General features: G+C 42.1%; 1 protein-coding gene across 16 annotated transcripts in view; it reads right to left on the minus strand.

The window, feature by feature from the left end:
• CASK (calcium/calmodulin dependent serine protein kinase) overlaps positions 1-27,625 on the minus strand; it is a 303,724-nt gene that overhangs the window by 34,857 nt on the left and 241,242 nt on the right. For all 16 annotated transcript variants that reach the window (XM_038760027.1, XM_038760033.1, XM_038760030.1 and 13 more), the window contains 2 exons: positions 7,265-7,342; positions 3,297-3,377 (listed from right to left, as the gene is read on the minus strand). In XM_038760027.1, coding sequence (XP_038615955.1) covers positions 3,297-3,377; positions 7,265-7,342 — 159 coding nt within the window. The remainder of the gene's footprint in view (positions 1-3,296; positions 3,378-7,264; positions 7,343-27,625) is intronic.

Genomic DNA, 27,625 nt, shown 5'->3' on the forward strand with positions numbered 1-27,625 from the left:
AGAAAGTAAGATCCTTGTAGTCAGGGAGTGTGTCACTTCTTTATTCTGTACTTCTCAAGCGCTCAATGCTCAACGAATACTCCTCCCACTTCGGATGATTGGAAACAAACTTGCCTGCTGCTCTTTGAGGTTGATCCACTAAGACCATCAGAGGGAGCAGGTAGCAGCAAGTCTTTATGTCATAATAGATGGATTTGTCCTCTTAGGTGGGGGTTGCTGCATCTAATGGGGCCCTTGACAGAAATGCTAAGACTAGGAACTTTTAAAGAAGCAGCGTGGCTCAGTGGAAAGAGAATGGGCTTGGGAGTCAGAGGTCACGCGTTCTAATCCCGACTCCACCACTTAATAATAATAATAATGATGGCATTTATTAAGCGCTTACTATGTGCACAGCACTGTTCTAAGCGCTGGGGAGGTTACAAGGTGATCAGGTTGTCCCACGTGGGGCTCACAGTCTTAATCCCCATTTTACAGATGAGGTAACTGAGGCACAGAGAAGTTAAGTGACTTGCCCAAAGTCACACAGCTGACAAGCAGTGGAGCCAGGATTTGAACCCATGACCTCTGACTCCAAAGCCTGTGCTCTTTCCACTGAGCCATGCTACTTCTCACTTGTCAGCTGTCATACTGAGAAGCAGCGTGGCTCAGCGGAAAGAGCCCGGGTTTTGGAGTCAGAGGTCACGGGTTTGAATCCCGGCTCCGCCACACATGTCTGCTGTGTGACCTTGGGCAAGTCACTTAACTTCTCTGAGCCTCGTTACCTCATCTGTAAAATGGGGATTAAGACTGTGAGCCCCACGTGGGACAACCTGATCACCTGGTATCCCCCCAGCGCTTAGAACAGTGTTTTGCACACAGTAAGCGCTTAACAAATGCCATCATTATTATACTGTCAGCTGACATACACTTGTCAGCTTTATGACTCTGGGCAAGTCACTTCACTTCTCTGTGCCTCAGTTCCCTCATCTGTAAAATGGGGATTAAGACTGTGAGCCCCACGTGGGAAAACCTGATCACTTTGTATCCCCCCTAGCGCTTAGAACAGTGCTTTGCACATAGTAAGTGCTTAACAGATACCATTATTATTATTATTGTTCTGCCACGTACCTCTTATGTAATCTTGGACAAGTCACTTAACTTCTCTGTGCCTTGGTTACCTCACCTCCCAGACTAAGCCCCCTTTTTCCTCAGCTTCCCCTCCACACCGCGTCACCCTGACTCGCTCCCTTTGCTCTAAACCCCTTTCCCCGCCCCACAGCACTTGTATAGATATATATGTATATATCTATAATTCTATTTATATTGATGCCTGTTTACTTGTTTTGGTGTCTGTTTCCCCCCTTCTAGACTGTAAGCCCGGTGTGGGCAGGGATTGTCTCACTTTACTGCTGAATTGTACTTTCCAAGCGCTTAGTACAGTGCTCTGCACACAGTAAGCACTCAATAAATACAACTGAATGAATGAGTGAAAATGGGGATTCAATACCTGTTCTCCCTCCTTAGACTCTGAGACCCATGAAGGACCGGATTATTGTACCTAGCCCAGAGTTTAGTACAGTGTGTGGCACAAAGAAAGTGCTTAACAAATAACACAATTATTAATACTAATTATTGTCATTCTTCATTAGGGAGTTGGCAAGGGCAAATCCACTTCAGCTAGATACCTCTGAAATAACTCTCAGATTACAGGGCACATTTTTAAATATTTCAAAGTCGTTGTCTATTGAATATAAAGGAATCTTGACATTTTTGCAGGAGTTTGAATCAAGATCTTCTCCCATACTGAACCCAAAATTGCTAGTCTAGGCCTTTATTATTTCAATTTTCAGACTTTGTCCCCTCCTCCTACCCCACCCCCATTTCTCAGAGAAAGGAACTAGAATTTGGGCTCTGAATGATCCAATTTAATTTAAACTTGGATAGAGAACCTGAGAGAGAACTCTAGCACTTGATCCATTACAGAAACTCAGAGTTTATGCTTTGATCTGATTAGAAGGTGTGAAACGAAACCCAAATCAGAAAGCTATAGATGAATGCACTAAATAAGGCTCCTCAAAATCACCACTACATTATCAAATGATAGGCTGATACTGCCACGATTTTCCTCAGCCAAAAACAAAACTCAGTGACTACTTAAATCAAATTAACACTAAATATCTGAAATTATAATCTAAGAGAAGGAAACCTGGCCAGTTCAAGTGCAGAGGCAGTATTTATCTACCAGAACTAAAGTTGATAAAATGGTCACATCTAGTCATAGTGCATTATTTGCAGGCATTATTAATCAATTGATTGTATTTTTCTGAGCACTTACTGTGTGCAGAGCACTGTACTACGTGCTTGGGAGAGTACTATATAATTTACAATCTTGAAGGGGAGACAGACATTACCATAAATAATAGCAGACTGTAAACTCTACTCTACCTTGAGACTATAGACTCGTTATGGGTAAGGAACATGTCTACTAATTCTACTGTATTGTGCTTCCCTAAGTGCTTAGTTCAGTGCTCGGCACCCAGTAAGTTCTCAATAAATACCACTGATTGATTGAATTTTTAAATGGTATTTGTTAAGCACTTACTATCTGCAAGGCACTTTCTAAGTGCTGGGGTAGATACACGCTAATCAGGCTGGAAACAGTCCCTGGTTGTGGGTTCTAATCCCAGCTCTGCCACTTGTCTGCTGTGTGACATTTGGCAGGCCACTTCACTTCTCTGTGCCTCAGTTACCTCATCTGTAAAATGGGGATTAAGACTGTGAGCCCCATGTGGGACAACCTGATTACCTTGTATCTACCCCAGCACTTAGACCAGTGCTTGGCACATAGTAAGCACTTAACAAATACCATCATTATTATTATAATTATCCACTTCCTCTCCTTGTCTGCACCCTTTCATTCCCATCCCTTTCTCTTCCTTTCCTCACTGCCCCCAAAACTTTGTTCCTATGCTCTAGTTTGTTCCAGGACATTTGGAGCTGTCTCTAACTAAGGCTGGCATCACTCCAGGAAGTCTCAGACTGCACGTGACAGAGCCCAAGTCCTCTCATGTTTTACTTTTGAAAACGAATGATAGAAAATAACCACTCCCACAAAATAAATTATCACTGTAACCGAGGGTGAAACATGATAAAATCTTAAATAGCAGACTGACTTAAAAAATACAACAAAAAGCACACAATCTTAGAAGTCATCATATATGAACTTCTGTTTCATCCGTATCAAAGAGTCGTTCTTAACCGCCTCTGAAATGGAGGCATGAACTGTTTGAAAAAATCATCTGAAGAACTGTACTTACCATGAAATGAGGTTGTGTTAAAATACGCTTTAGTTCCTTTGCATCATTGTTTTCAGGGTAACATGAAATTTCTTCCAATACCTACAACATAAGCAGCATGAATGTCATCAGTTAACAGCTTTTACGTGTTGAAATAAAGCATTTTTATGTGCTTTAGAAGATTTCAATATCCACTACCATACACTGCAAGTGTGTGAATTAAGTGACTCTGAAACGATGAAATATTCCTAAACCAATAAACAAAAAGCCAAAATACTTCAACAGTGACATTCTTGTTTGCATGTGAAAGAGTGAATTTGAGAAGTTCTGAAGTTTTCTACTTCAACTTTTAGCTCTAGTACAAGTTCACTGAGTCCAATTTTCCCTGTTGGTGAAAGGTCAGTTCTGTTCTACATAGGTTTAAAAGGCAAAAAAGTGGGCAACACAAATCGATTACCACTATGTCTAGTTTATACCACCTTTACCCGCACACAATTCATACAACCTTTAAAGTGGGGGAAGAATTGAGCTCAGTCTTAAATAAAACCATACATAAATTTTCTCCCACTCCTGCTTTTATCAGGTAAATATGATTTAACATGACTGTGGGGTGGGGCTAAGAGTATTACAGTTATGGATGGTTTGGTTGTTAAAGGTTTAAGTTATACTGCAGTTAAAATGACTTTTGAAAACACTTCCCACCAAAAAGTTGAAAAGTTGCCTACAGTCAAAATTAGCAATTTACTTACACTATCACAAATATAAATTTCATTTAAAGATAAGACCATAATGAAAACGTTTCCCAGTAATAGTCTTTTTAGGAGGAAATTGGGCATTTAACTGATTTTTTTGGCAGTATGATTTGATCTATTTTATCTTCCAAACTCAACTGCCTGGGCAGTAAAAACAAAGCACTTTGCTTCTGGCAATGCTCCCCAGGACTGACTGCCATAGAATTATGCCAACATTGTAGGTTCTTTTATTTTTTTTTTGGTGGCTTTCCTCTTTCCTCCTTTCCCCAGTGCTGTTCACGCCAATCCTTGGCATATCCATCTTCTCAAATAATGATTTCTTCCTTTCCCCAGATTCCGAAACATGACTGACTTCAAATTCCATAGTTGGTAAAGTAGTACCTTTTTTTCTCCAAGTTGATCTTCGCTCATGTACAACTTAATTTTGTCCCGTAGACTAGAGGGAGAAACATGTTCCTTTGCAGGCAAAATAACCTGACTGTTGCTGGTCCAACTTAATGAGGAAGGGTTCAGTAACACACTGTACAGCAGCCAGCTTCAAAATTTTAGGCTACGCAGCAGGATAAGAGGCTAAAGACTCATTTTTCAACTTGAAATTACATGTACACAAATGATCTACATGGTAATGGAAGAACTCAATCTGGGCAAGCTGCTAGACTTTGAAGGGTTTTAGAGTGACAGGCCTTGACAAGACAATCTAATTCATCCATTTCAGGCAGGACCACACCTAAGCCATCCCAGGTCTATGAACTACCTTGTTATTTTGCACGTAGTCTGAACTGTGGGCATAAGACTTCCAAAGAGGCAGGTGAGGAAATACAGTCACAGAAATAGCAAGGCCAATCAGGGCCAGGCACCCCCCCAGAGGAATGACAATGAAGAAACATACATCCAGAGAGCAAAGAGAGGGGGTAAGATCAACACATACACACACAGACACACACACACACAAGCAAGCTTGCTAATTATCCAGGTCTCAAGTTTACTGTTTGGGATGCTGCAGCCCGAAGGAAGGTACTGGGAGGGAGTTGGAGGTGAGTCAGAATTTGAGCGACCATTTTGGTGAGCTCCAACTAGGAAGATACACTCAGAGAACAAAGAGAGGGGGTGAGAGGCAAACACAAAAACATCCACAAAGACACACATTTATTACCCAGGCCTCAGGTCTACTCTTGGGGATGCTGCAGCCCAGTGGGAGGGAGTTAGACAGAGGTGACTCAGAATTTGAGCCGCTTTTTTGGCGAGCTTCATCTTTTGGTCTGTTCCTAGTCCTGTGCCCTCAAAGCTGTGAAGTCTGAGTAAAATGCCTTCCCCCACACAGTCCGTGATTCCAGCTAGTTGAGAGTCTGATCTATTTTTGAAGACATCTAGAGAAAATAAGCTATTGCTTTGGAGAGCCAGCCCTTGTCTTTTTTTTTACGGGGCTGTCAGCTTGGTATGTATCTTATGAAGATAGATAAGCTACGCAGCACACAGTGATGTACTTCTTTATGGAGTCTGGCAGGCGCCCGTCCTGTCAGGCGAAGGGTGGGTCACTGGGAAGCTTGGTCTCTGCTCATTTGGAGATTACCAAGGTGCAGTGGGGCAGTCTACAGAGGCTTTGTTGTCTTCCCTGAGCTCTGAGGGGAGCAAGTTTCAGGACCAGCTGCTGCAGCCTCCAAGTAACCAGATGTCAGAGTGTCCACAGGGAATTTTATTCCAATGTGAACTAACCCCTTCCCCTGATAGGGCACTTTAGATTTTGATTGCAGGTATTAGGTTTAAAGCCCATGGGGAACGGATTATGATTTTTTTAAAAACATCTTCTATGGTGTCGCCTTGAGCATCTAAAACAATCTAGCTGCTCTTGGCTTGTTTAAAGAGCCTACCCATTTAATTAACTTTTTTGGCTTATGTTCGCTCCTCTACATTTACTCGTTAAAGAACTCAATTTTATACAGCACATTTAATCCTGTAAAATGATGCCATATCTTGTACATAAACTGGGGAGGAGCAAAATGAACGAAGAGGCTGAGAATACGGAACAGAGAGGCTTTGTGACATTAAATGGGATGCAGAAAATGAAGAGAAACAGATAGAGAAGCCTGCTACACCACTGTGCTTTGGCTGTGTTTCCTGAAAATATCCAAAGTGTGTAAGCTAGAATACATTCAGGTTGACCATTTGTTTAAAGGTAATGCATTTAGAAGGCAGACCAACCAAAACAGAAAAATTGTGACTAAAGTAATCAATAAATCAATGGTATTCACTGAACATTTTGTGCAGAGCACTGTTCTGAACAGTTGAGGTATAATAATAATGATGGCATTTATTAAGCACTTACTATGTGCAAAACACTGTTCTAAGCTGTGGGGAGGTTACAAGGTGATTAGGTTGTCCCACGGGGGGCTCACAGTCTTAACCCCACTTTACAGATGAGGTAACAGGCACAGAGAAGTGACTTACCCAAAGTCACACAGCTGACAATTGGCGGAGCCAGGATTTGAACCCATGACCTCTGACTCCAAAGCCCATGAGCATAATTTAGTATTATTAGTATTACTCTTACTATTATTATTAAGCGCTTAGTACAGTGCTCTGCGCACAGTAAGCACTCAATAAATACGACTGAATGAGTGAAGCCCCCGGCCCACGTCCTTCCCCTGACATGGAATGCCCTCCCTCCACACATCCGCCAAGCTAGCTCTCTTCCTCCCTTCAAAGCCCTACTGAGAGCTCACTCCTCCAGGAGGCCTTCCCAGAAGGAGCCCTCTTTTTCCTCTCCACCTCCCCATCCCTCCCTCTGCCCTACCTCCTTCCCCTCCCAACAGCACTTGCATATATATTTGTACAGATTTTTTACTCTATTTATTATACTTGTACATACTTACTATTCTATTTTGTTAATGATGTGCATATAGCTTTAATTCTATCTGTTCTGATGATTTTGACACCTACATGTTTTGTTTTGTTGTCTTTCTCCCCCTTCTAGACTGTGCTCCCGTTGTTGGATAGGGACTGTCTCTATATATTGCCGACTTGTACTTCCCAAATGCTTAGTACAGTGCTCTGCAAACAGTAAGCGCTCAATAAATACTACTGAATGAATGAATGACTTCTCAACACGATATAGTCAGAATGCTCATCAAGAAAGTATTTGCCCAGCAAATTATCCCCAAATCAAGGCTAAAGAATGCCTGTTATACAACCATGAGAGTGATATTTAAGAGACCCAAACAAATCTTAAAAACCTCTTACCTCTTTGGCTCTCTGGACAGCATCACTTGGAGGGTTCCTGATTTGTGGTGAAGACTTTGTGTTAATTTTGTCATATAGCTGAAACAACAAAGAAGATATAGGACTCAAAACACAACTGCTTGGAAGGTATTTGTCACAATCGCTGAATCTTTCAATCATTTACAGAAGAATAGATAAGGCTGCCCTGTCATCACAAGTCCCCTGATGTCTGTCCTACACCTCACTGTGGTGAGGGAGGTGGGGGGTCATGAGAAACAGCATGGCCTAGTGGAAAAGAGAACAAAAGTGGAGTCAGGAGACCTGTGTTCTAATCCTGGTTCTGCCGCTTGGCTACTGGGTGGCCTTGGGAAAGCCACTTACACATCTCTATGCTTCAGTTTCCTCATCTGTAAAATGGGGATTCAATTCCTGCTCTCCTTTTTACTTAGACTGTGAACCCCATCTGGGAGAGGGACTCTGAATGGATGATTCTGTATCTACCCCAGTGCTTAGTACGCTGCTTGGCATATAGTGAGCACTTGACAAATGCCACAATTGTTATATTAAACACAAAAAAGAAGAGAAAAGTCTGCTGGGATTCTGCCATCAGGTGATGAAAGTTTCTAAAGGGCAGTTCAATCGGGAATCCTGTAAATGTTGGGCTAGTGTGGGTGGCAAAAGTCACAGTGGCTACTGAGGCAGACTCCTGGGCAAACATCTGTTGGTCTATAGTGCAATGGCACAGCATTAACACTACTTTGGCAAAAAAGTGCTTACTATGTGCCAGGCACTGTTCTAAGTGCTGAGGTAGATACAAACTAATCAGGTTAGACACAGTCCCTGTCCCACATGGGGCTCACAGTCTTAGCCCCCATTTTACAGATGAGGTAACCGAGGCCCAGAGAAGTGAAATAAATTATGTCATTTAGAGTACATCAAAAATGAAAGTCTTCTGAACTTTATAACTAATAACTTTATAACTAATAACAATACCTTGTTTTTGAGTAGCGCTTTACTTTTGTGACAATTAACCTACGTTCTCCTCCCAACATCCCTGGGAAAGGTATTATTATTCTCATCCTCATTTTACAGATGAGTAAGCTGAGGCCTAAAGAAGTTAAGCCTAGGACATTCAAGCCACAGAGGCTCAACCGAGGACTAGAATTTGGTCTTCTTATTCCCAGAGGAATAATCTATCAATTTTCAATCAATCAATCACATTTTTACAGTGCTCTGCACACATTAAGTGCTCAATAAATACGATTGAATGAATTTACTGAAGGCTTACTGTGTACAGAGCACTGGACTAGGCACTTGGGAGAGTACAACAGAGTCGGCGCCTCTTTCTATTAGGCCATCACCTGATGATGGAATATCCCTTTGAAAATGATGGAAGAGCCTCTCAAAAGGTTTGGATCCAACTCTCAGATATTATACTTCCAACTGGTCTTATAGGTACGATACACCTGATAACACCACTCCTGTTTTTACACAATTCCAGTGTTCACTCAAGCACAATTTCTACTGGGCAAAATCAATTCCAAGTTAACAATATGCTTTCCTAGATGCTCCATTTAGGTATCCTGTCTTCATTTGATTTGAGTTTGTCTCTGGTCAGTTACAGAAATGTTGTATTTATTTATTTTTTTGGAACCGAGATTTTCACCAATGGTAAACCCACTGACAAAACTAGCTCCAAATCCTTAAGAATCATTTTCTAAACACCAATTAAGTGGCCCAGTTCAAATGTTGAGGTCAGGGGCTCCTCCAAACCAGCATGACTGCACTTGGAAGATTTGGGATAAAGATACAGTATTGCTATTATGATGGCTAATGATTAAATATAACGACCACCAAAATAGTTTGCATCAGGAGTGGCAAATCCTCTCACTGGGTTTGCACTAAGTGGAAGCTAAAAATACCTCATCAACATATACAAAGAAAAAAAGTTCTACTTCCTTAATAGAGAAGAGGAGGAGGTCAAAGAGTCAGGAAAAGTTACAGGGTGTCTTGAAACATGCATAGAAACAGAGGAACAGCAGCAAAAAACCTCAACACACAGCATTTCTCCTGGATGTTTTGGGGGAAGTAGACTTAAAAACCACCACCTTGGGATGCAAAATGCCTCAAAAGAAGCAGTCGGATACAAGCTCAAAATGATCAGAGTCAAAATGCTGCTCTCCTCAGGGTCCTTAACACAAAGACTTGGATCCCTTACCTTGAGCTCTGGTCTGTCATCAGCGTAAATTCTCTTGCTTTAAACAATGTGAGTGCAAAATCCTTTCATCATTAGAAATTCAGAAGTTAGAGGCATGAAGTGCTAACAGAAGTTTTTCATCAGCACAACAAAAGCCCCACGGTGCTGATTATCATAACTGTGAGCTAAACAGTTCGACTTCTTTAGTAACCCAGAGGCCCAGCTCAGATAAATATTTAAAGGACAGTTTTCCCACAACAAATCAGACTCTCTCCATGTCAGCAGACTCTGACTCAGTCTCCCTAGTGGCCGAAGTTTCTGATTTTAATAAAAGGAGCCTGCTTCTTCTAGAGAATTTCAGATTAGCTGGCCAGCTCTACTTTCACTGGGGTAGGGCTCAAAAGCAAGAATTTTGTTGGGTACTAGTGCAGTTTCCTCTCCAGAGGGAACAAAAATCCTATTTCTCCTCACAGAGATTGGCATGTAGTTGGAAACTCCCTGTTTCAACATCTTGAAAAAATAGTGTCTATCATTCATTTGGACTGCCAGAATTCTATTTCCAAAGACTCTTTTGTGTCCCAGTACAAACTTAAACTAGGTTCCTCAATTAGAGTAATGATTCATATGCAGGAATAAATATACTTAATAAATGGTAATAATAATAATGATGATGATGATGACGGGATTTGTTAAGTGCTTACTATGTGTCACGCACTGTTCTAAGTGCTGGGATAGAGACAAGCTGATCAGGTTGGACCCAGTCCCTGTCCCACATGGGGCTAACAGTCTCAATCCCCATTTTCCAGATGAGGTAACTGAGGCCCAGAGAAGTGAAATAACTTGTCCAAGGTCACATAGCAGACAAGTGATGATAATGATATTTGTTAAGCGCTTACTATGTTCCAGGTACTGTACTAAGCACTGGGGCGGATACAAGCAAAGCCAGGATTAGAACCCAGGTTCTTCTGATTCCCAGGTCCATGGTCTATCCACTAGGCTACACTGCTTCATAGAAGGATAGTACGTGAACAAATAAATCTTAAAATTCTCCAAATATTTTTACTCTTTGGACATGGTTCCTCATGAACTAGCTATCCTAGTGGTGTAGCTCGGCAGTTATGAAACATGGTGAAAAAAATGAGCTGGGCTCCTGGATTCATTTTTGCATGCTTAGGCTGCATAATGACTGGGGAATTACATCCCTGGCATTCTTATTAAATACTAAATAGGAATACTGCCTTGCACAAATCACGTCAAGGGTTAGATTATTTTCCCCTCACCAATTTGAAGACAATTGCTCAATGTTCATGGAAAATACTCTACAAGTAGCATCTATTAAGCACTTACTGTGTCATAAGCACTGTACTAAACACCAGGATACTACTAGTAGTAATAGTAATAGCATAAAGTGCTTATTGGGTGCAGAGCACTGTATTAAGCACTGGGAGAGAATACAAGGTGGGAATTAGATATAGTCCCTGTCCCTTGAGGGGCTCAAAAGTTACTATGGAAGCAGACTGGACACAACCCCCATCTCATCTGAATCTCACAGGCAGAGGAGGAGAAGGGAGGACAGATACTACTATCCATTTTTACAGTTGAGGAAAGAGAGGTACAGAGAAGTTAAGTGACTTGCTCAGGGCCACACAGAAGGGGAGTGGTGGAGTTGGAATTAGAACCCAAGTCTCCTGATGCCTAGGGCCCATGCTCTTTCCACTAGACCACACTGCTTCTCAGTATCTTCTTTACCTCAAGGACCAAGCTACTCAATCTGAAAGAACTTGAAAAACCAGGTATTGGTGACTTGGGGGCGTATTTTAAAGGTAAGAACCTGGTGATTTTCTTTAATCAGTCACAGTACCACATTTTCTATAGTTCCTCGGAGAAGTAGACACCTCCGGCTCTGGGCCTCCGGCTAGCTGGCACCATCTAGTCAGATGTCGAAAAAGTGTTAGTGTTATACCAGCCAGGAAGCAAACATGCTCTCCTTTCACTTGATCGGTTGCTTAATTCCACAGGACTAAACTCGAGCTGTTTTTTAGTAGGCTTTGTTGTCCAGACAGCTTAGGGAAATACAAAAATACACAGCTGCGGTCAATCACGTGAATATTGATGACTAACCATCTGATCCATTAGTCAACCCTACTGGGGTGAATTAAATGGCCTGGTTTAATTTGATAGTTTTATAAAGTCACCTTTAAGGTTTTTATTTTATGGTATTTGTTATGTGCTTACTATGTGCCAGGCACTGTATTAAGCGCTGGGGCAGAAACAAAGCTTGTTGTGGGCAGGGAATTTGTCTGTTTATTGTTATTTTGTACTCTCCCAAGTGCTTAGTACAGTGCTCTGAACACAACAAACGCTCAATTAATACAATTGAATGAATACAAGCTACTCAGGTTGGACATAGTGCATGTCCCACACGGGGTTCACAGTCTTAATCCCCATTTTCAGATGAGGTAACAGAGGCCCAAATTGAGTGACTTGCCCAGGGTCACACAGAAGACAAGTTGTGGAGTGGGGCTTAGAAATCAGGTCCTCTGATTTCCAGGCTCCAGCTCTTATCACTAGACCACACTGCTTGCAACGAAGAGTGTTGATAACTGAAAAATTCACACTTTCAAAAGGTTCTTATAGTTCTTAAACCCTATAAAATATTTGGGGGGCTCAAAGCAGGATGTATGCAGAATCTAAAGCGTGTGGGTCTTTCTTGGGGCCAGGGTCTCCCTTGTTGGCACCCCCTCCCCCCCCCCCACCCTCCCCACACACACCCTGTCCCCACTGTGGCATTCTGTCAGCTATCAGTAAGCTTGGTGACATTGCTGTATGAAAGAGGGTACTATGAGAAATGTGCTAAATTTCAAATTGCAAAAAGGCACACTTTTACTTAATTGTTTTTCCTTCTACTACCATTTCGAGCCAGTGTGATACCATACATGGTTGCTCTGGAGTCCACTCAGACTTCAGGGATTTAGCTGCTAACCTCTTTCTCTTTTATCTCCCCACTCTCACGCTCATAACTGGTAGGAGAAGCACATTTGGCAGGCAAAAACTTGACCCATGGTACATGAAATCTCTTCGTTTTTTATTTGTACAATTACTGACTGCATATGGAGTAAGTGTTAATTAAAAACATTAGATTGCTAAACTTCCCTGGCCAAAACTGACTGTTTTCAGAAGCTCCCATGTGGGTCGAAGAGCCCCCAATTTAAGGGTATGTTCTATTGCTCATTTTAGGTTCTTCATGACACATTTATGTTCTAAAAAAAGAAATGGGAAGAGTGGTGGAAGGAAGGAAACTGTGGGGAGGGAGAGAATGGAGGAACAGAATTAAATTCTTAGTTCTCACCCTAGAAGTGCAGGCTCTGAGATTTCTTCTAAAGCTGCAGATTCTGTCATATTTTAGGTCTGCTTCATGTGCCCTTTGAAAGCAACTCAGTATTTTGTCCTCAAATTACAATGGTAACCACAACAATAAAGCGCTAGCTGTGTCTGTCACTTATGGGCATAACCTTGCAGGCAAAGCTATTTGTAACAACAATTACGAAACATACTTTGGTATTTACAAGGGTCTGGCCAAAAGTGGTATACCACGATGGACTCTGATGTAATGAATTACCAGTTAGATTTTGGGGCTAAATGTGATCTTCTATCAAGTGGCTAAAAAGAAACAGAATCCCTACAGCCCCTCGCTTTTTAAATGACCTAGGTACAATCCTGCAAGGAGGCTTAATCTGACAGGCTATAAAACTATAGAGACTACAGAGAAGTAGTGTGGCTTAGTGGCAAGGGCACGGGCTTGGGAGTCAGAGGACATGGGTTCTAATCCCAGCTCTGCCACTTGTCTGCTGTGTAACCTTGGGCAAGTCACTTAACTTCTCTGTGCCTCAGTTACTTCATCCATAAAATGGAGATTAAGGCTGTAAACCCCACGTGGGACAACCTGATTACCTTGTATCTACCCCAGCATTTAGAACAGTGCTTGGCACATTACTATGTAATGTTAAGCACTTAACAAATACCATTATTATCATTATTATTATTACATATTCGGATTTTGGAACTCTTCCAGACTAAGACTCTCCAATTATATAGCCACTACTTTATAAACATTGTGTGTGATCAGGGTTAATTTCTGTTATTGTAATTTCAGTCTCTGGAGAAGTACAACTTGCTTTTGGGGTAGCCTGTCAAGACGAAAAAGAATTTTCATTTAGAAGACCTGTGAATTCACTACTTTAAAATTCATCTGTCCAAATGGGGTGCACAACTTTGTGGCGGAGATCCTGCTGAAAAGGGGATTGTAGATGGTACAACTTTATACCAACAGGTAGACGCTCCAATTCATTTTGTCCCATTCATTTCTCAAACGGAGAACAAATGATTCCAGGTAATCAGCAATCTAAGCAATCTTGGCTCATTATTGCCATCACCAATACTTGGAATGCATCATGAAAATTATTCAGCATTTCTGGAATTGAGTCAGAGTGCCTAAGTGGAAGGGGAGCTAATCATGGGGTCCAGGACCTCCCTAACACTAGTGGCATTTGGGGATTTAGCCTGAGATCCAATTACATCATTCAATCAATTCACTGTATTTATTGAGCTCTTACTGTGTGCAGAGCACTGTATACTACGTGTTTGGGAGAGTACAATATTAACAGAGTTCGTAGATAGGTTCCCTGCTCACAACGAGTTTACAGCCTTGAGTTAACTCCAATCCCATGACTCCCACCATTATCTGGGAGACTATGCCAACTAATCTGCTTAATGCTTTTCATTTGAAAAAAAAAACACTTAGGAGCTGGAAGAACAGACAGGAGATGGCCATCAGCCTTGACAGCATTTGGAATGGCAGACAGATTAGAAACCGTGTCCATATTTGTAGGACCAGAAAATGGGGCTGAAGGCATTCAGTTCATCTCTCTGCCTTTAGATTGAACCACATTGAAAAACCATCTCAGACACGTCTGGGCTGAACTGTAAACCCTGCTGGAAACTCAGCTTGGTGATTCTATGACCGTCCTAGATGCAAGTGATCAAAACTTTATTATTAATAATAATAATATTAATTGTGGAATTTGTTCAGAGCTGACTAGGTTATGTGCCAAGCACTGTCTTATGTGCTGGGCTAATCAGTCCCTGAGACAGCTCTTATCTCTGCATGGGGTCCACAATCTAAGGGGGTCATTAACCCCCATTTTACATATGAAGAAAATGAGTCACCAAGAAGTTACATGACTTGTCCAAGGTCACAGAGAAGACAAGTGGCAGAGCTGGGATTAGACCCCAGATCCTCTGATTCTCAGGCCCAGGCTCTGTCCAATTGGCCTTGCTGGTTTCGTTTGGGTCAAAGGTGAGCTTTCTATTCCCAACTGTGTAAAGGATAGGTCCTTTCCACTGGGCCACACAGCTTCTCTGAAATGATAATGACCTATCACTTGTTTCTTGGCACAGAACTTTTCTTAAAAGCCACATCAGAATCATTTTTAAAAGTTTCTGGCACCCGAAAACAATTCTGTTCCCAAACATAACATATTAATCTGACACCGCCTAAAAAAGCAGGGGAGAAATCCGGGTTTATAGCTTCAAAGTTACATACCACCAGTAACTTAAGGGAGGAAAAATAAACAACGAAGCTAAAATCAAGCTCCTTAGAATTCAATAAAATACCCTAAAATTTCTGGAATAACACACCTTATTTTTAAAACACAATTTTCTAGTTTATGATATCAAAGTTTAGCTACAAGAGAATTATTTGGAATTCATTAAGCTGAATGAAGCTGTGATTAAATCTTTCATTTTATGTATGAAATTTTACGTGTCGGTACAATTTCAAAGTCATAAAAAAATCTTAATTAAGTGATGCATCACATTTTCTGTGGAGAACAGCACTGTTTAGCAAATGCTACCAGATGTTTTGAGGTGTGCCAGATGGTGGGCGAATGTTGAAAAACTAGCTTGTCAAACTTTGGCAAAGACAAACAGATAAATATGGTATTTAACATTTTGGAATTCTTCCGATTTGTTAAGGTAAAGAGAGATTCTATAGCAAGAAAAAAACCCCTCTGGAAGCCAATGTTGCATTTGTGAACAACCAATAATAAAATAGCATTCGATGAAACAGCCAATTAGCTTAATGTCTTTCATTTGAAAAAGCACTTCGGATCTGGAAGAAAAGCCCTAAAAAGCTGCCATCAAATGCTGTGTTACATGAAAATTCCAATACAAAACCAAATAATTTAATGGATCAAAATGTCACCAGAACACTACAACTCAGCCCACACACTTCGCTCCATGCTAACCTCACTGTACCTCGATCTTCTCTATCTCACCACGGACCTTTCGCCCATGTCCTGACTCTGGCCTAGAATGCCTTTCTTGTCATATCTGACAGACAATTACTCTCCCCCCTTCAAAGCCTTATTGAAGACATCTCCTTCAAGAGGCCTTCCCTCCCTAAATCCTCCTTTCCTCTTCTACCTCTCCCTTCTGCATCACCTTGACATGCTTCCTTTACTCACCCCCCTCCCAGCCCCACAGCACTTATGTATATATATATATATGTAATTTATTTCTTTATATTAATGTCTGCCTCCCCCACTAGACTGTAACTCATTGTGGGCAGGGAATGTGTCTGTTGTACTGTTATAATGTACTCTCTCAAGCACTTAGTACAGTGCTCTGCACACAGTAAATGCTCAATAAATACGATTGACTGCTCTTTCTACTTATAGCCCATTAAAAGCAACTAAGACGCAACATGCACCAATTACTGGGACACTTTTTTATACTATTTATCAGTATTATTGTTGGACATGGTTCCCTTTGATTCTAGTAAAGGCAACTTTCTAGTAAAAAGAGTGTTCTGAGACTGTGTTGCTAAAGAAACCATGGCTTGTGGAGGGCATTCTGTCCTGACCAGTCCTGCCTATTTTAGGGAAAGTCAGAAACAGTCTGAAAAATAAGTTTAGGCCACAAATCAAGGAAAAGTTAATTGGCTACTAATTTGAACTCTGCAGTTGTAAGTCACAAAACCAGCTATCCAAAACACAGTAAGGTTTTCCAAATTGCACTTAAGGAAAAGTAACAAAATATGTAGAACCTGCACTTTTTGTTTTAAAAATGCTGGAATTGATCCTGGGAGAGTGTAAGGGGAGGAGAAGATAGGAGCTGGGGTAAAAACAGTGTTTTGGAGAGGGTGGAGGAATATACAGTAGTAACGGTACTTGAGAGCCCAATGGACACATTGAACTTAACTAAGCACTGGGGAAAATACTACAGAAGGATGATTAAAAAGTAACTGGGCTTTCACTAAAATAAATGGGAAACATGGCCTTGAGAGTCTTCATTACAAATAATTAGAATAATAAAACTGTGGTACATAAGTGCTTCCTATGTGCTAAGCACTGGACTAGATACAGTACAATCAGATTAAACAGTCCCATCCCACACGGGGCTCACACATTAAGGGGAATGAAGAACTGGTACTTAATCCTCATCTGTAGATGAGGAAACTGGCACAGAGATGATACGTGACTTGCCAAAGGTCACCCAGAAGGCAAGTGGGGGAACCAGTTTAACTTTCCTAATGGCACCCCAAATCCTTTTAGAGACTCTGGGATTCCCACTGGATTTACTCAGACTATGAGCTGGAATTAGAATGAACCTTAGCAGAACTCAGATTTGGGGTCTTCTGCAAAAGACCCATTGTAAGTTCCTTTTGTGAGCAGGGATCATGTCAACCGATGGTGCTCTTCCCTAAGTGCTCTGCTCTGCAGAGAGTAAGTGCTCAATAAAGATCTGAAGGTCTGAGTACTGATGGCTAGGTTATATTGGCAGTTGGAGGGTGGAGGTACCTGGTCTTTCTCATTCTAACTTTAACCCTGACCTAAACCCTCCAATGGCGGTATCCATCCTGCTCCATCTGGTCAAGGAAGCTTTGAAATTATTTTTACTGTTTGTGCTGATACTGATCTGTTTCAGACGGGGTGAGTAACAATTCTGCATTGAGACATTCTTTCCATCTCCTGCTACGGGATATAACCATGTTGTACAATGCTGGCCTGAGAACTGGGGGTCTCAAAGTCAAATAATAACAATTAATGATTGTGGCATTGGTTAAACATTTACTATGAGACAAGCACTTTACTAAGCACTGGGGTAGATAAAAGAGAATCCCAAGTGGGCCTCACAGTTTAAGTAGGAGTATTGACTCCCCATTTTACAGATGATTCATTCATTTATTCATTCAGTCACATTTATGGAGTACTTACTGTGTGCAGAGCACTGTACTAAGTGCTTGGAAAGTACAATTCAGCCACAAAGAGAGACAATCCCTGCCCACAATGGGCTTACAGTCTAGAAGGGGGGAGGCAGACATCAAAACAAGTAAACAAGCATCAATAGCATCAATATGAATAAACAGAATTATAGATATATACACAACAAAACAAGTAAAAAGGCATTAATATAAACAGAATTATTGATCTGTATACATATATGTAAGTGCTGTGGGTGGGGGGGTAGAGCAAAGGGAGCGAATTGGGGCAATGGGGAGGGGAGAGGGATCTGAGGAAAAGGGGGGCTTAGTCTAGGAAGGCCTCTTGGAGGTGAGCCTTCAGCAGGTCCTTGAAAGGGGGAAGAGTGACTGGTAGACTTGAGGAGAGAGGGCATTGCAGGCCAGAGATCGGATGTGGGCCAGGGGTTGATGGCAGGACAGGCGTGAACGAGGCAAAGTGAAGAGGTTAGCACCAGAGGAGCAGAGTGTGCGGGCTGGGATGTGGAAGGAGAGAAGAGAGGTGAGGTAGGAGGGGGCAAGGTGATGGAGAGCTTTGAAGCCAACAGTGAGGAGTTTTTGCTTGATACGGACGTTGATAGGCAATCACCGGAGATTTTTGAGGAGGGGGGGTGACATGCCCAGAACGTTTCTGTAGAAAGATAACTGGGCAGCAGAGTGAAGTATAGACTGAAGTGAGGAGAGACAGGAGGTTGTGAGATCAGAAAGGATGCTGATGCAGTAATCTAGTAGGGATAGGTTGAGTGATTGTACTAACATGGTAGCGGCTTGGATGGTGAGGAAAAGGCGGATCTTGGCGATGTTTTGAAAGTGAGACCGGCAGGCTTTGGTGATGGATTGGATATGTGTGGTGAATGACAGAATTGAGTGACACCAAGGTTGCGGGCTTATGAGAGGGGAAGGATGGTAGTGCGGTGCACAGTGGATGGGAAAGTCAGGGAGAGGACAGGGTTTGGGAAGGAAGATAAGGAGCTTGGACATGTTGAGTTTTAGGTGGTGGGAGAACATCCAAGTAGAGATGTCCTGAAGGCGGGAGGAGATACAAACCTGGAGGGAGGGAGAGAGAACAGGGGAGGAGAGAAGCAGCATGACTCAGTGGAAAGAGCCCGGGCTTGGGAGTCAGAGGTCATGGGTTCTAATACTGGCTCCCGGCTCCGCCACTTGTCAGCTGTGTGACTTTGGGCAAGTCACTTCACTTCTCTGAGCTTGTTACCTTATCTGTAAAATGGGGATGAAGACTGTGAGCCCCACATGGGACAACCTGATCATCTTGTATTCCCCCCCAACGATTAGAACAATGCTTTGCACATAGTAAGCGCTTAACAAATGCCAGTATTATTATTATTATATAGATTTGGGTGTCACCTGCATAGAGATGAGAGTTGAAGCCGCGGGAACGAATGAGTTCACCAAGGGAGTGAGTGTAGATGAAGAATAGAAGGGGACCAAGAACTGACCCTTGAGGAACACCTACAGTTATGGGATGGGAGGGGGCGGAATAGCCCGTGAAGGGGGCTGACAATGAGATGATGGAAATGATGAAATGATGATGGAAATGAGGCACAGAGAAGTTTAGTGACTTGTCCAAGGGCACACAGCAGGCAAGTGGCAGAGCCAGGATTACAACCTGGGTCCTCTGACTCCCAGGGCCATGCTCTTTCCACTATGCCACATTGCTACTGCTCTGCATGTTGTCTCTGGATCAGTAAGAACACCTTCCTAATATCTCCTTCTCTTTCAATCTGAGATAAACTCAATAAAAACATAGCATGACGAGATGAGACATTTAAAGTGCAGTTTAAAATGATAAAGTATTACCTCACAGGCATTTTGGATTATGATTTAAGAATCCATTAGCCCCAGATCGTTTTGGACATCTCAAAAGCATCATTAAAGCAAGCTACTGGGTTGTGTTGCTAAATTCCAGATATAAAAGAATGTAAGTAAAGAGAATCAAGATTGATTATATAGAAGGAAATCAATTTCATGAAAAAGAATAGGCCAGTCAGTAAAAAAACAAATACTGGCAATAGATAGATTATAATCCTGCTGCGGACTAGGTGTCTGTACTAAATATAGGGTTTAGGAGTCACCGATATTTGGGTCCTGGGCACTCTGCATACTAAGCGCTCAATAAATACGATTGAATGAATGAATGAATAGTGGCATCCAAGTCACATGTTTACCAAAGAAACATTACTCACTTGAGTGAGAAATACAATGCAATGTACAATTCAAGTTCAGAAGTATTTCTTGCACAACTGATACAGAGGAAATGAAGAAGCCCAATTCCTGCTTTTTCCATAAAAGACTACTACTTAGTATTAATGATCTCATGCTGAAGTTGGAAGAGACAACAGTGGATTTCTTAATAGCCATATGTATGAACGGAATCCAAATTTTGATTCAATGCACACAAAGGAAAAAAAATGATTTTTCAACATTAACAAAAACTGACTTTAAAGGGTTTAGTTGGTCTGTTAGGAGAAACTTAAAAAAAATCCCCTCACCTTTAAGTCGATTATTCTTCAATGTTAAAGTTAATTCAGAGTAATGGAATAATTTTATCCGTTTTTTTTCCTTCTGAAATTTGGCAGTGGATTTCAGAAATATGGTTAAAAAAAACCCGCCCTTGTGCCTTCTTGGATCCTCTCAACCACCACAGCCAGGCAAAACATCGGGTAACACGCAGCTTCATCTCCCTGGACACCTTTGGCCCCTTATCACCACAGCCGAGGCAAACAGATCCCCCTGTGCTACGACGCCCAAGACCACTGTCCCCGGGGCAAGGTCTGTGAACCAGCCCTGGCTCCCCTCTGCACCATCCAGAAGACCCCACCCTGCCCTGCTTTCCACCACCCTGGTGGAAAAGAGAACAGCACCTGCAGCCTGAGGCCTCATATAACCTCAGGAAAGCTCATGGCTGCGGTAGTCATTTGTTGTAGCTATGGATGTAACGTGAACTCTGAATTATGAGGAGGCTGAAATTCTGCTCCTCAAGCCACAGGTCCCTACTGACTTTTGTTTTCATTTTGTGTGTTGTGCATTTGTCCTGGTCTCTTATGCTGTTTTAATGTTTTGTTATTTCATTGCTATTGTTGTGTCTGTCTTTATTACTCTCCCCCAGCTACATTAATAAATAGGGAGCCCCTCCAGGGACAGGGTTGAATTCCCATTGTTGTACTCTTTCCCAGAGTTTAGAGCAGTGCTCTGCACGCAGTGTGTGCTTCGCAAATACTATTACCACTGCTATCTATTAGCAGATCTGAAGTTAGAAACACAATCCATTGAATAGTGAAATGTCTTCAAAGATCCCTATTTAGAATCCTCTTGCCCTCACCCTTCATGCTCACAAAAGACCCATTCAAAGTTAGCTGGATTCACTAGTATCAGTCATACTGAGTGAAAAACTCACTTGTAAAAAGGTAGCCATCTGTATTCAGTATCACTCACAGATGATTCCCTGTAGAGAGGAACAATTCTACAGAAATGCTTTAATCAGGGCAGCCGTGGAATGGCTGTTTCTGGTTTTACCTTCTACCCAAATCTGGTTCCCATACAGTCTGCCATATGCAGTTAGTGCAATTCATCCTGAAACACTCTTCTCCAAGAACCTCTTAAGTCAGGGTTCTCTGAAAGCTAACCAGCACAAACTGGAAATAGGTTTCCCCACAGATGTGGAGTTGAACTGTTAATGTGTTAAAGATTCCAAACCCAGTCTCTCATTCACGTGGCATTATGGATGAAATTTTCTCTAAGTATTCCACCGACTTAATAAAAATGTAAAAATATGGAGAAAAGAAATGTAGTCTTTTCGGCTAGGAATAAAGGAGATGTTTTAGTATGTTATGGTGTCTACGATTTATTTCCACAAAATGACATAAATGCCTACTTATCTAGGCTGCCTTTTTTTGACTCCAAGTGGCTCTGGTCACTCTGCTCTGGGCTGAATACCATCGATATAACCTGTTTTGATTGGCACAGGCCACCACTAGATGGATTAGGGAGAAAACCCATTCTCCAACTCTGGCAGGCCAGATGAGGTGATAGAATACCAGGCTACTTGTAGAATTAAAAGAACAGAGGCATAAATGATATATGTGTGTGTGTGTGTGTGTGTGTGTGTGTGTGTGTGTGTGTGTATGCAAGTCACAACTTCTCTGTGCCTTAGTTACCTGATCTGTAAAATGGGGATTGAGACTGAGCCCCATGTGGGACAACTTGATTACCTTGTAACTAAGCTAGTTAGAACAGTGCTTGTGGCACAGAGCAAGCGCTTAACAAATACCATAAATATTATTATAATTATTCCTTTCTCTGTTTTACTAAGGAGACCCTTCTCTTTTTCACTTTTAGAATGAAATTCCAAAGGAATAAAGTCTGTCCGTGGACACTGTCAGTTCTTCAGATGCTTCAAACATTTAATATAGTACTAAATATTATAAGATAAAAGTGAAATAAAATAAGAGTAGAAGTAGGGAAGCAGTGTGGCCTAGTGCAAAGAGCATGGGCTTGGGAGTCAGAGGAGCTGGGTCCAAATCCTGGCTCTGCCAGGTGTCTGCTGTGTGACCTTTGGCCAGTCGCTTAACTTCTCTGTTACCTCATCTGTAAAATAGGGATGAAGACTGGGAGCCCCACATGGGACAACCTGATAACCTTGTATCCACCCCAGCACTTAGAACAGTGCATGGCACATAGTAAGTGCTTAAGAAATACCATTATTATTGTTATTATTATTATTATCCGAGCCTCAGTTCCCTCATCTGCAAAAGGGAATTTAATACTATTACCTCCTACTTAGATTGTGAGCCCCAAGTGGGATAGGGACTGTGTCCAACTTGATTATTTTGTATCTAACCCAGTGTTTAGTATAGCGCTTGCACACAGTAATCACTTAACAAGTACTATTAAAAAAAGAAGGGAAAAAAATGAGAAAGAAAGAAATGCTGTTGCTTCTCATTATAAATCTTACTTTCTTCAATATGGATCCTTCTTGCCCCTTTGTTTCTATCATTTGATCAAACTAAAGGGCCAAGGGAGAGTAACATATACAAACCTAGAATATGATTTGTTGTCCATTACTTACTCAGCAAGCACAGTAATACAGACAGGTTTAAAGTTATGCTTCTGTATGTCTACTCAGATTTTTCACCAGCAGAAACTTTCAGAAAAATAACAAGCACTTAGTACAGAGATCTACACACAGTAAGTGATGAATACCATTGACTGACTGAATAATAAGGCTTTCCAATGGCTACTCAGAACCAAAGCACACAGCCTTATTAAAATCACATCTCCTCCAAGACACCTTCCCTAACTAAGCCTTCTTTTCTTCCCCTACTTACTTTTGCCTCACCCTAGCAATTGGATTTGGACCCTTCATTCACCTCTCCTTCAGTTCCAGAGCACTTATTTACAATTTATTTATTTATATTAAAGTCTGTCTCTCTCTCTAGACTATAAGTTCATTGTGGGCAGGGAACATATATAGCAACTCTGTTATATTGTACTCTCCCAAGTGCTTAGTACAGTAAGCTCTCAATAAATAAGATTGCCTGAAAGTACTGGATAACCTTCAAGCAATGGAAGCAAACAAACAGCAAGTATTTTATAACATTTTTATTCTCCTTCTTTGGAAGAATTTTACTCTAACACATAGGTCAATGTCATTGTTTGTGCAAGACATTCATGGATAAACTCTACAAAGGAATGCTTGTTCCATAATTTACTAAAAAAGGAAAGACTTTGTTATGGGTCCTAATATTAGAATACTGGAAAACAGATGGGTTTCCCTTTGTATAGCAGAAATTTTTCTCTACAACTTAGCCTTTTAAACTGGAGTGGAGTAGCTTTAGGAAAATTAAAATTTAAATACTGCAGTCTTACATTCAGTATAAACTCTTGTTTGATGAAGAGCCTGTTAGAAAAATCTTGTGGAGAAGCCATTAGTTGTGGCTCTTTTTCCTATGGAAATTTGAAGCACTTGAGAAAACCACGAATGGATCATTTATATTCCTGCCGTAAACAAGCTGTTCCTTACTTTTGACCAAATGGACGATGCTTTGAGTCGAGAAGGGAAGCTATTATAGGGAATGCTATCACATGTTCCCTCTAAAAATAAGAGCCCTGCTTGAGAAAGATGAGGAACAATATGAGACAAGATGAATGATGGGAGCGGGCCAGTAAGCATGGAGAACAGATTAAATTTTAAAAGCATGCAAAACCAAGAACCTTTCAAATTTAAAACATATTGCTTCCCAGCAATCTGCTAGCATGTCTGAACCAATCAATCCTTAGTAGTTATTGAGCACTTACCCTATGCAGAGCAGTATACTAAGGGCTCAGTTGGTAATTTCCACAAAGATTTCCTAATCAATTATCATGAATGTACCAAATTCCTCTTGCTCATTGCTGTCAATGATATTTACTGAGTGGTAACTGTGCACACAATGGTTGGCAGACTTGATTCCTGCCTTCAGAAATATGATTTTTTAAAATAGTATTTGTTAAGGGTTTACTATATGCCAGGCACTGTACTACATGCTGGGTAGATACAAGCTTATCAGTTTAGATGCAGTCTATGTTCCACATGGGGTTCTCAGCCTTAATCCCCATTTGTGCAAGGTCTCACAACCAACCAGAGGTGGAGCTGGGATTAGAACCCAGGTCCCTCTGATTCCCAGGCCTGTATGTTATCCACTAGACAATACTGTTTCCCTATTTGATTTCCTTGAGGTGGAGAGAAGAGTTGCCCTTATTGAGCTGTAAAGTTGTCTGAGTTAGGTAATAGTATGTGTGGAATTTGTTAAGTGCTTTCTATGTGCCAAGCCTTGGAATAAATTCAATCAGATTAGACACAGGGGCTCACCATCTATGGGGGAAGGGGCACAAGCATTTAATTCTCACTTCACCGATGGGGCAACTGACACATAGAGAACTAAAGTGACATGCCCAAGATCAACTAGCAGGAAAGTGGGTGCTTCAGGGATTAGAACCCAGGTCTCTCGACTCCAAATCCCATGCTCTTTCTACTAGGCCTCATTGCTTCTAGGTAAAGTGTTTAAATAGAAGTGACAGAAATACCACAGGTTTAGTAAGAGAAGATGGAGAGCTCCAGTGGCTGCCTCTCAACCTATGCATCAAGCAAAAACTCCTCACTCTTGGCTTCAAGACTCTCCATCACCTCCCTGCCTCCTACCTCACCTCCCTTCTCTCCTTCTACAGCCCAGCCCGCACTCTCCGCCGCTAACCTCCTCGTTGTACCTCATTCTCACCTGTCCCACCGTCGTCCCCCAGCCCATGTCCTTCCCCTGGCCTGGAAAGCCCTCCCTCCACGCATTCCTCCCTTTAAAGCCCTACTGAGAGCTCACCTCCTCCAGGAGGCCTTCCCAGACTGAGCCCTCTTTTTCCTTTCCTCCTCCCCATCCCCCCGTCCTACCTCCTTCCCCTCCCCACAGCACTTGTATATATATTTGTACAGATTTATTACTGTATTTTACTTCTATATATTTAGTATTCTATTAATTTTGTTAATGATATGCATATAGCTTTAATTCTATTTGTTCTGAGGATTCTGACACCTGTCTACATGTTTTGCTTTGTTGTCTGTCTCCCCTTTTTTGACTGTGAGCCCATTACTGGGTAGCAACTGTCTCTATATGTTGCCGACTTGTACTTCCCAAGCATTTAGTACAGTGCTGCGCACACAATCAATCAATCGTATTTATTGAGCGCTTACTGTGTGCAGAGCACTGTACTAAGCGCTTGGGAAGTACAAGTTGGCAACATATAGAGACAGTCCCTACCCAACAGTGGGCTCACAGTCTAAAAGGGGGAGACAGAGAACAAAACCAAACATACTAACAAAATAAAATAAATAGAATAGATATGTACAAGTAGAATAAATAAATAAAAAGAGTAATAAATATGTACAAACACATATACATATATACAGGTGCTGTGGGGAAGGGAAGGAGGTAAGATGGGGGGGATGGAGAGGGGGACGAGGGGGAGAGGAAGGAAGGGGCTCAGTCTGGGAAGGCCTCCTGGAGGAGGTGAGCGCTCAGTAGGGCCTTGAAGGGAGGAAGAGAGCTAGCTCACACAGTTAGCGCTCAATAAATATGATTGAATGAATGAATGGAGGGAAGGTAATTCCTGGGCTTGCAACTGAGGTTTTTATTGGCCTGCCTTCCTTCCTCTTCCCTCCCATCTCCCATCCCCGGGGTCAGGGCAGAGGGTGGGAGGGGAGCAGCAGGTGAGGAAACAGTTCCCATCTCATCTCCCTGAACGACAGCCTCTTCCACAATAGTAATAGTAACAATAATAATGATGGTATTTATTAAGTGCTTACTATGTGCCAGGTGCTGTTCTAAGCACTGGGGTGGATTCCAGCAAATCAGGTTGGATGCAGTCCCTGTCCCACGTGGGGCTCAGTCTCAATCCCCATTTTCCAGATGAGGCAACCGAGGCCAGGAGAAGTGAAGTGACTTGCCCAAGGTCATGCAGCAAACAAGTGGTAGAGCCGGGATTAGAAGTCATGGCTCTCTGAATCCCAGGCCCGTGCTCTATCCTCTATGCCACGCTGCTTCTCCACCATCACTGCTACTCGTTCTGACCTAACCTGCAAGACACTGTCCTCCTGAGCTGGTGGCCGGTGGGAGAAGCAGCGTGGCTCAGTGGAAAGAGCCCGGGCTTTGGAGTCAGAGGTCATGGGTTCGAATCCCGGCTCCGCCACATGGCTGCTGTGTGACCTTGGGCAAATCACTTAACTTCTCTGAGCCTCAGTTACCTCATCTGTAAAATGGGGAGGAAGACTGAGAGCCCCACATGGGACAACCTGATCACCCTGTATTCCCCCAGCACTTAGAACAATGCTTTGCACATAGTAAGCGCTTAACAAATGCCATCATCATCATCAAGATGAGCGAGTGGGTGGAGGCAAGGTGTCCAGACCCGACGGAAGGAAGTGTGGGAGATATTCCAGAGCCACTTGGCCCATTCTAAAGAGGTGGAGAAACTTCCCCTATTTACCCAGCATGCTATTTCCATCCCCTCAAGTCTTCAGGGTCAGGATGGGTTTCTAAAACTGCAGTTCTGGCTGCTTTTGCTTAAAGATTTAAAATAGGATCACGGGGCTTGGTATGAAGAAACAAGTTCCTTTTTCAACTTTTTTTTCTTTGAGGCAAGCAAGCCTGAGGTGAAGCTGCGAGCCTGAAATGGAAATAGGCTCTCGAAGTAGCTAGACATCCCTATTTTTCCTGACTTAGCTGTAAGACTGTTTACCTAGCACCTACTATATGTTAAACACTGGAAAAAAAAATAAATGGACGAGAATTAGATATGGTCCCAGGCCCCCAAGGCAATCTAAGAATAAAAGCGGGGAAAGGATAAACTCATTCGTTGGGTGTCTGTCACCCACTCCATGAGGAAAGAGTGCATTTCTGGGAGAAAAGGCTATGCGACCATCTGGAGCGGTCTTCCCTGTGATGGCTCCAAATTGCCAAACTGTAAGCCAGGCAAGTTCAGATAAGGTTACAGTGGTTACATAGAAGGCTGAGGCTCCCACATTAGACTACAATCTCCTTGAGGGCAGGGATCATGCCTACCCACTCTACTGTATTGTACTCTTCCACTAACTTAGTACAGTGCTCTGCCCACAGTAAGCGTGCAATAAACACCACTGGTTGACTGACTGACGGGGCCTCTTTGGCACTGAACTAATGCTAACTCCCTCAGTCAACCCTCCCAAACTCCCCACCCAACACACAATGGTACTTTTAGGGAGAGATTGTACGCTCTTTTGGCACATTTGTCATTTATGGTATTAGCAAAATATTATATTGTACTCTTCCAAGTGCTAGTACAGTGCCCTGCACACAGTAAGCAC

Source organism: Tachyglossus aculeatus, chromosome 18 (assembly GCF_015852505.1).
Source record: "Tachyglossus aculeatus isolate mTacAcu1 chromosome 18, mTacAcu1.pri, whole genome shotgun sequence".
NCBI lineage: Eukaryota > Metazoa > Chordata > Mammalia > Monotremata > Tachyglossidae > Tachyglossus > Tachyglossus aculeatus.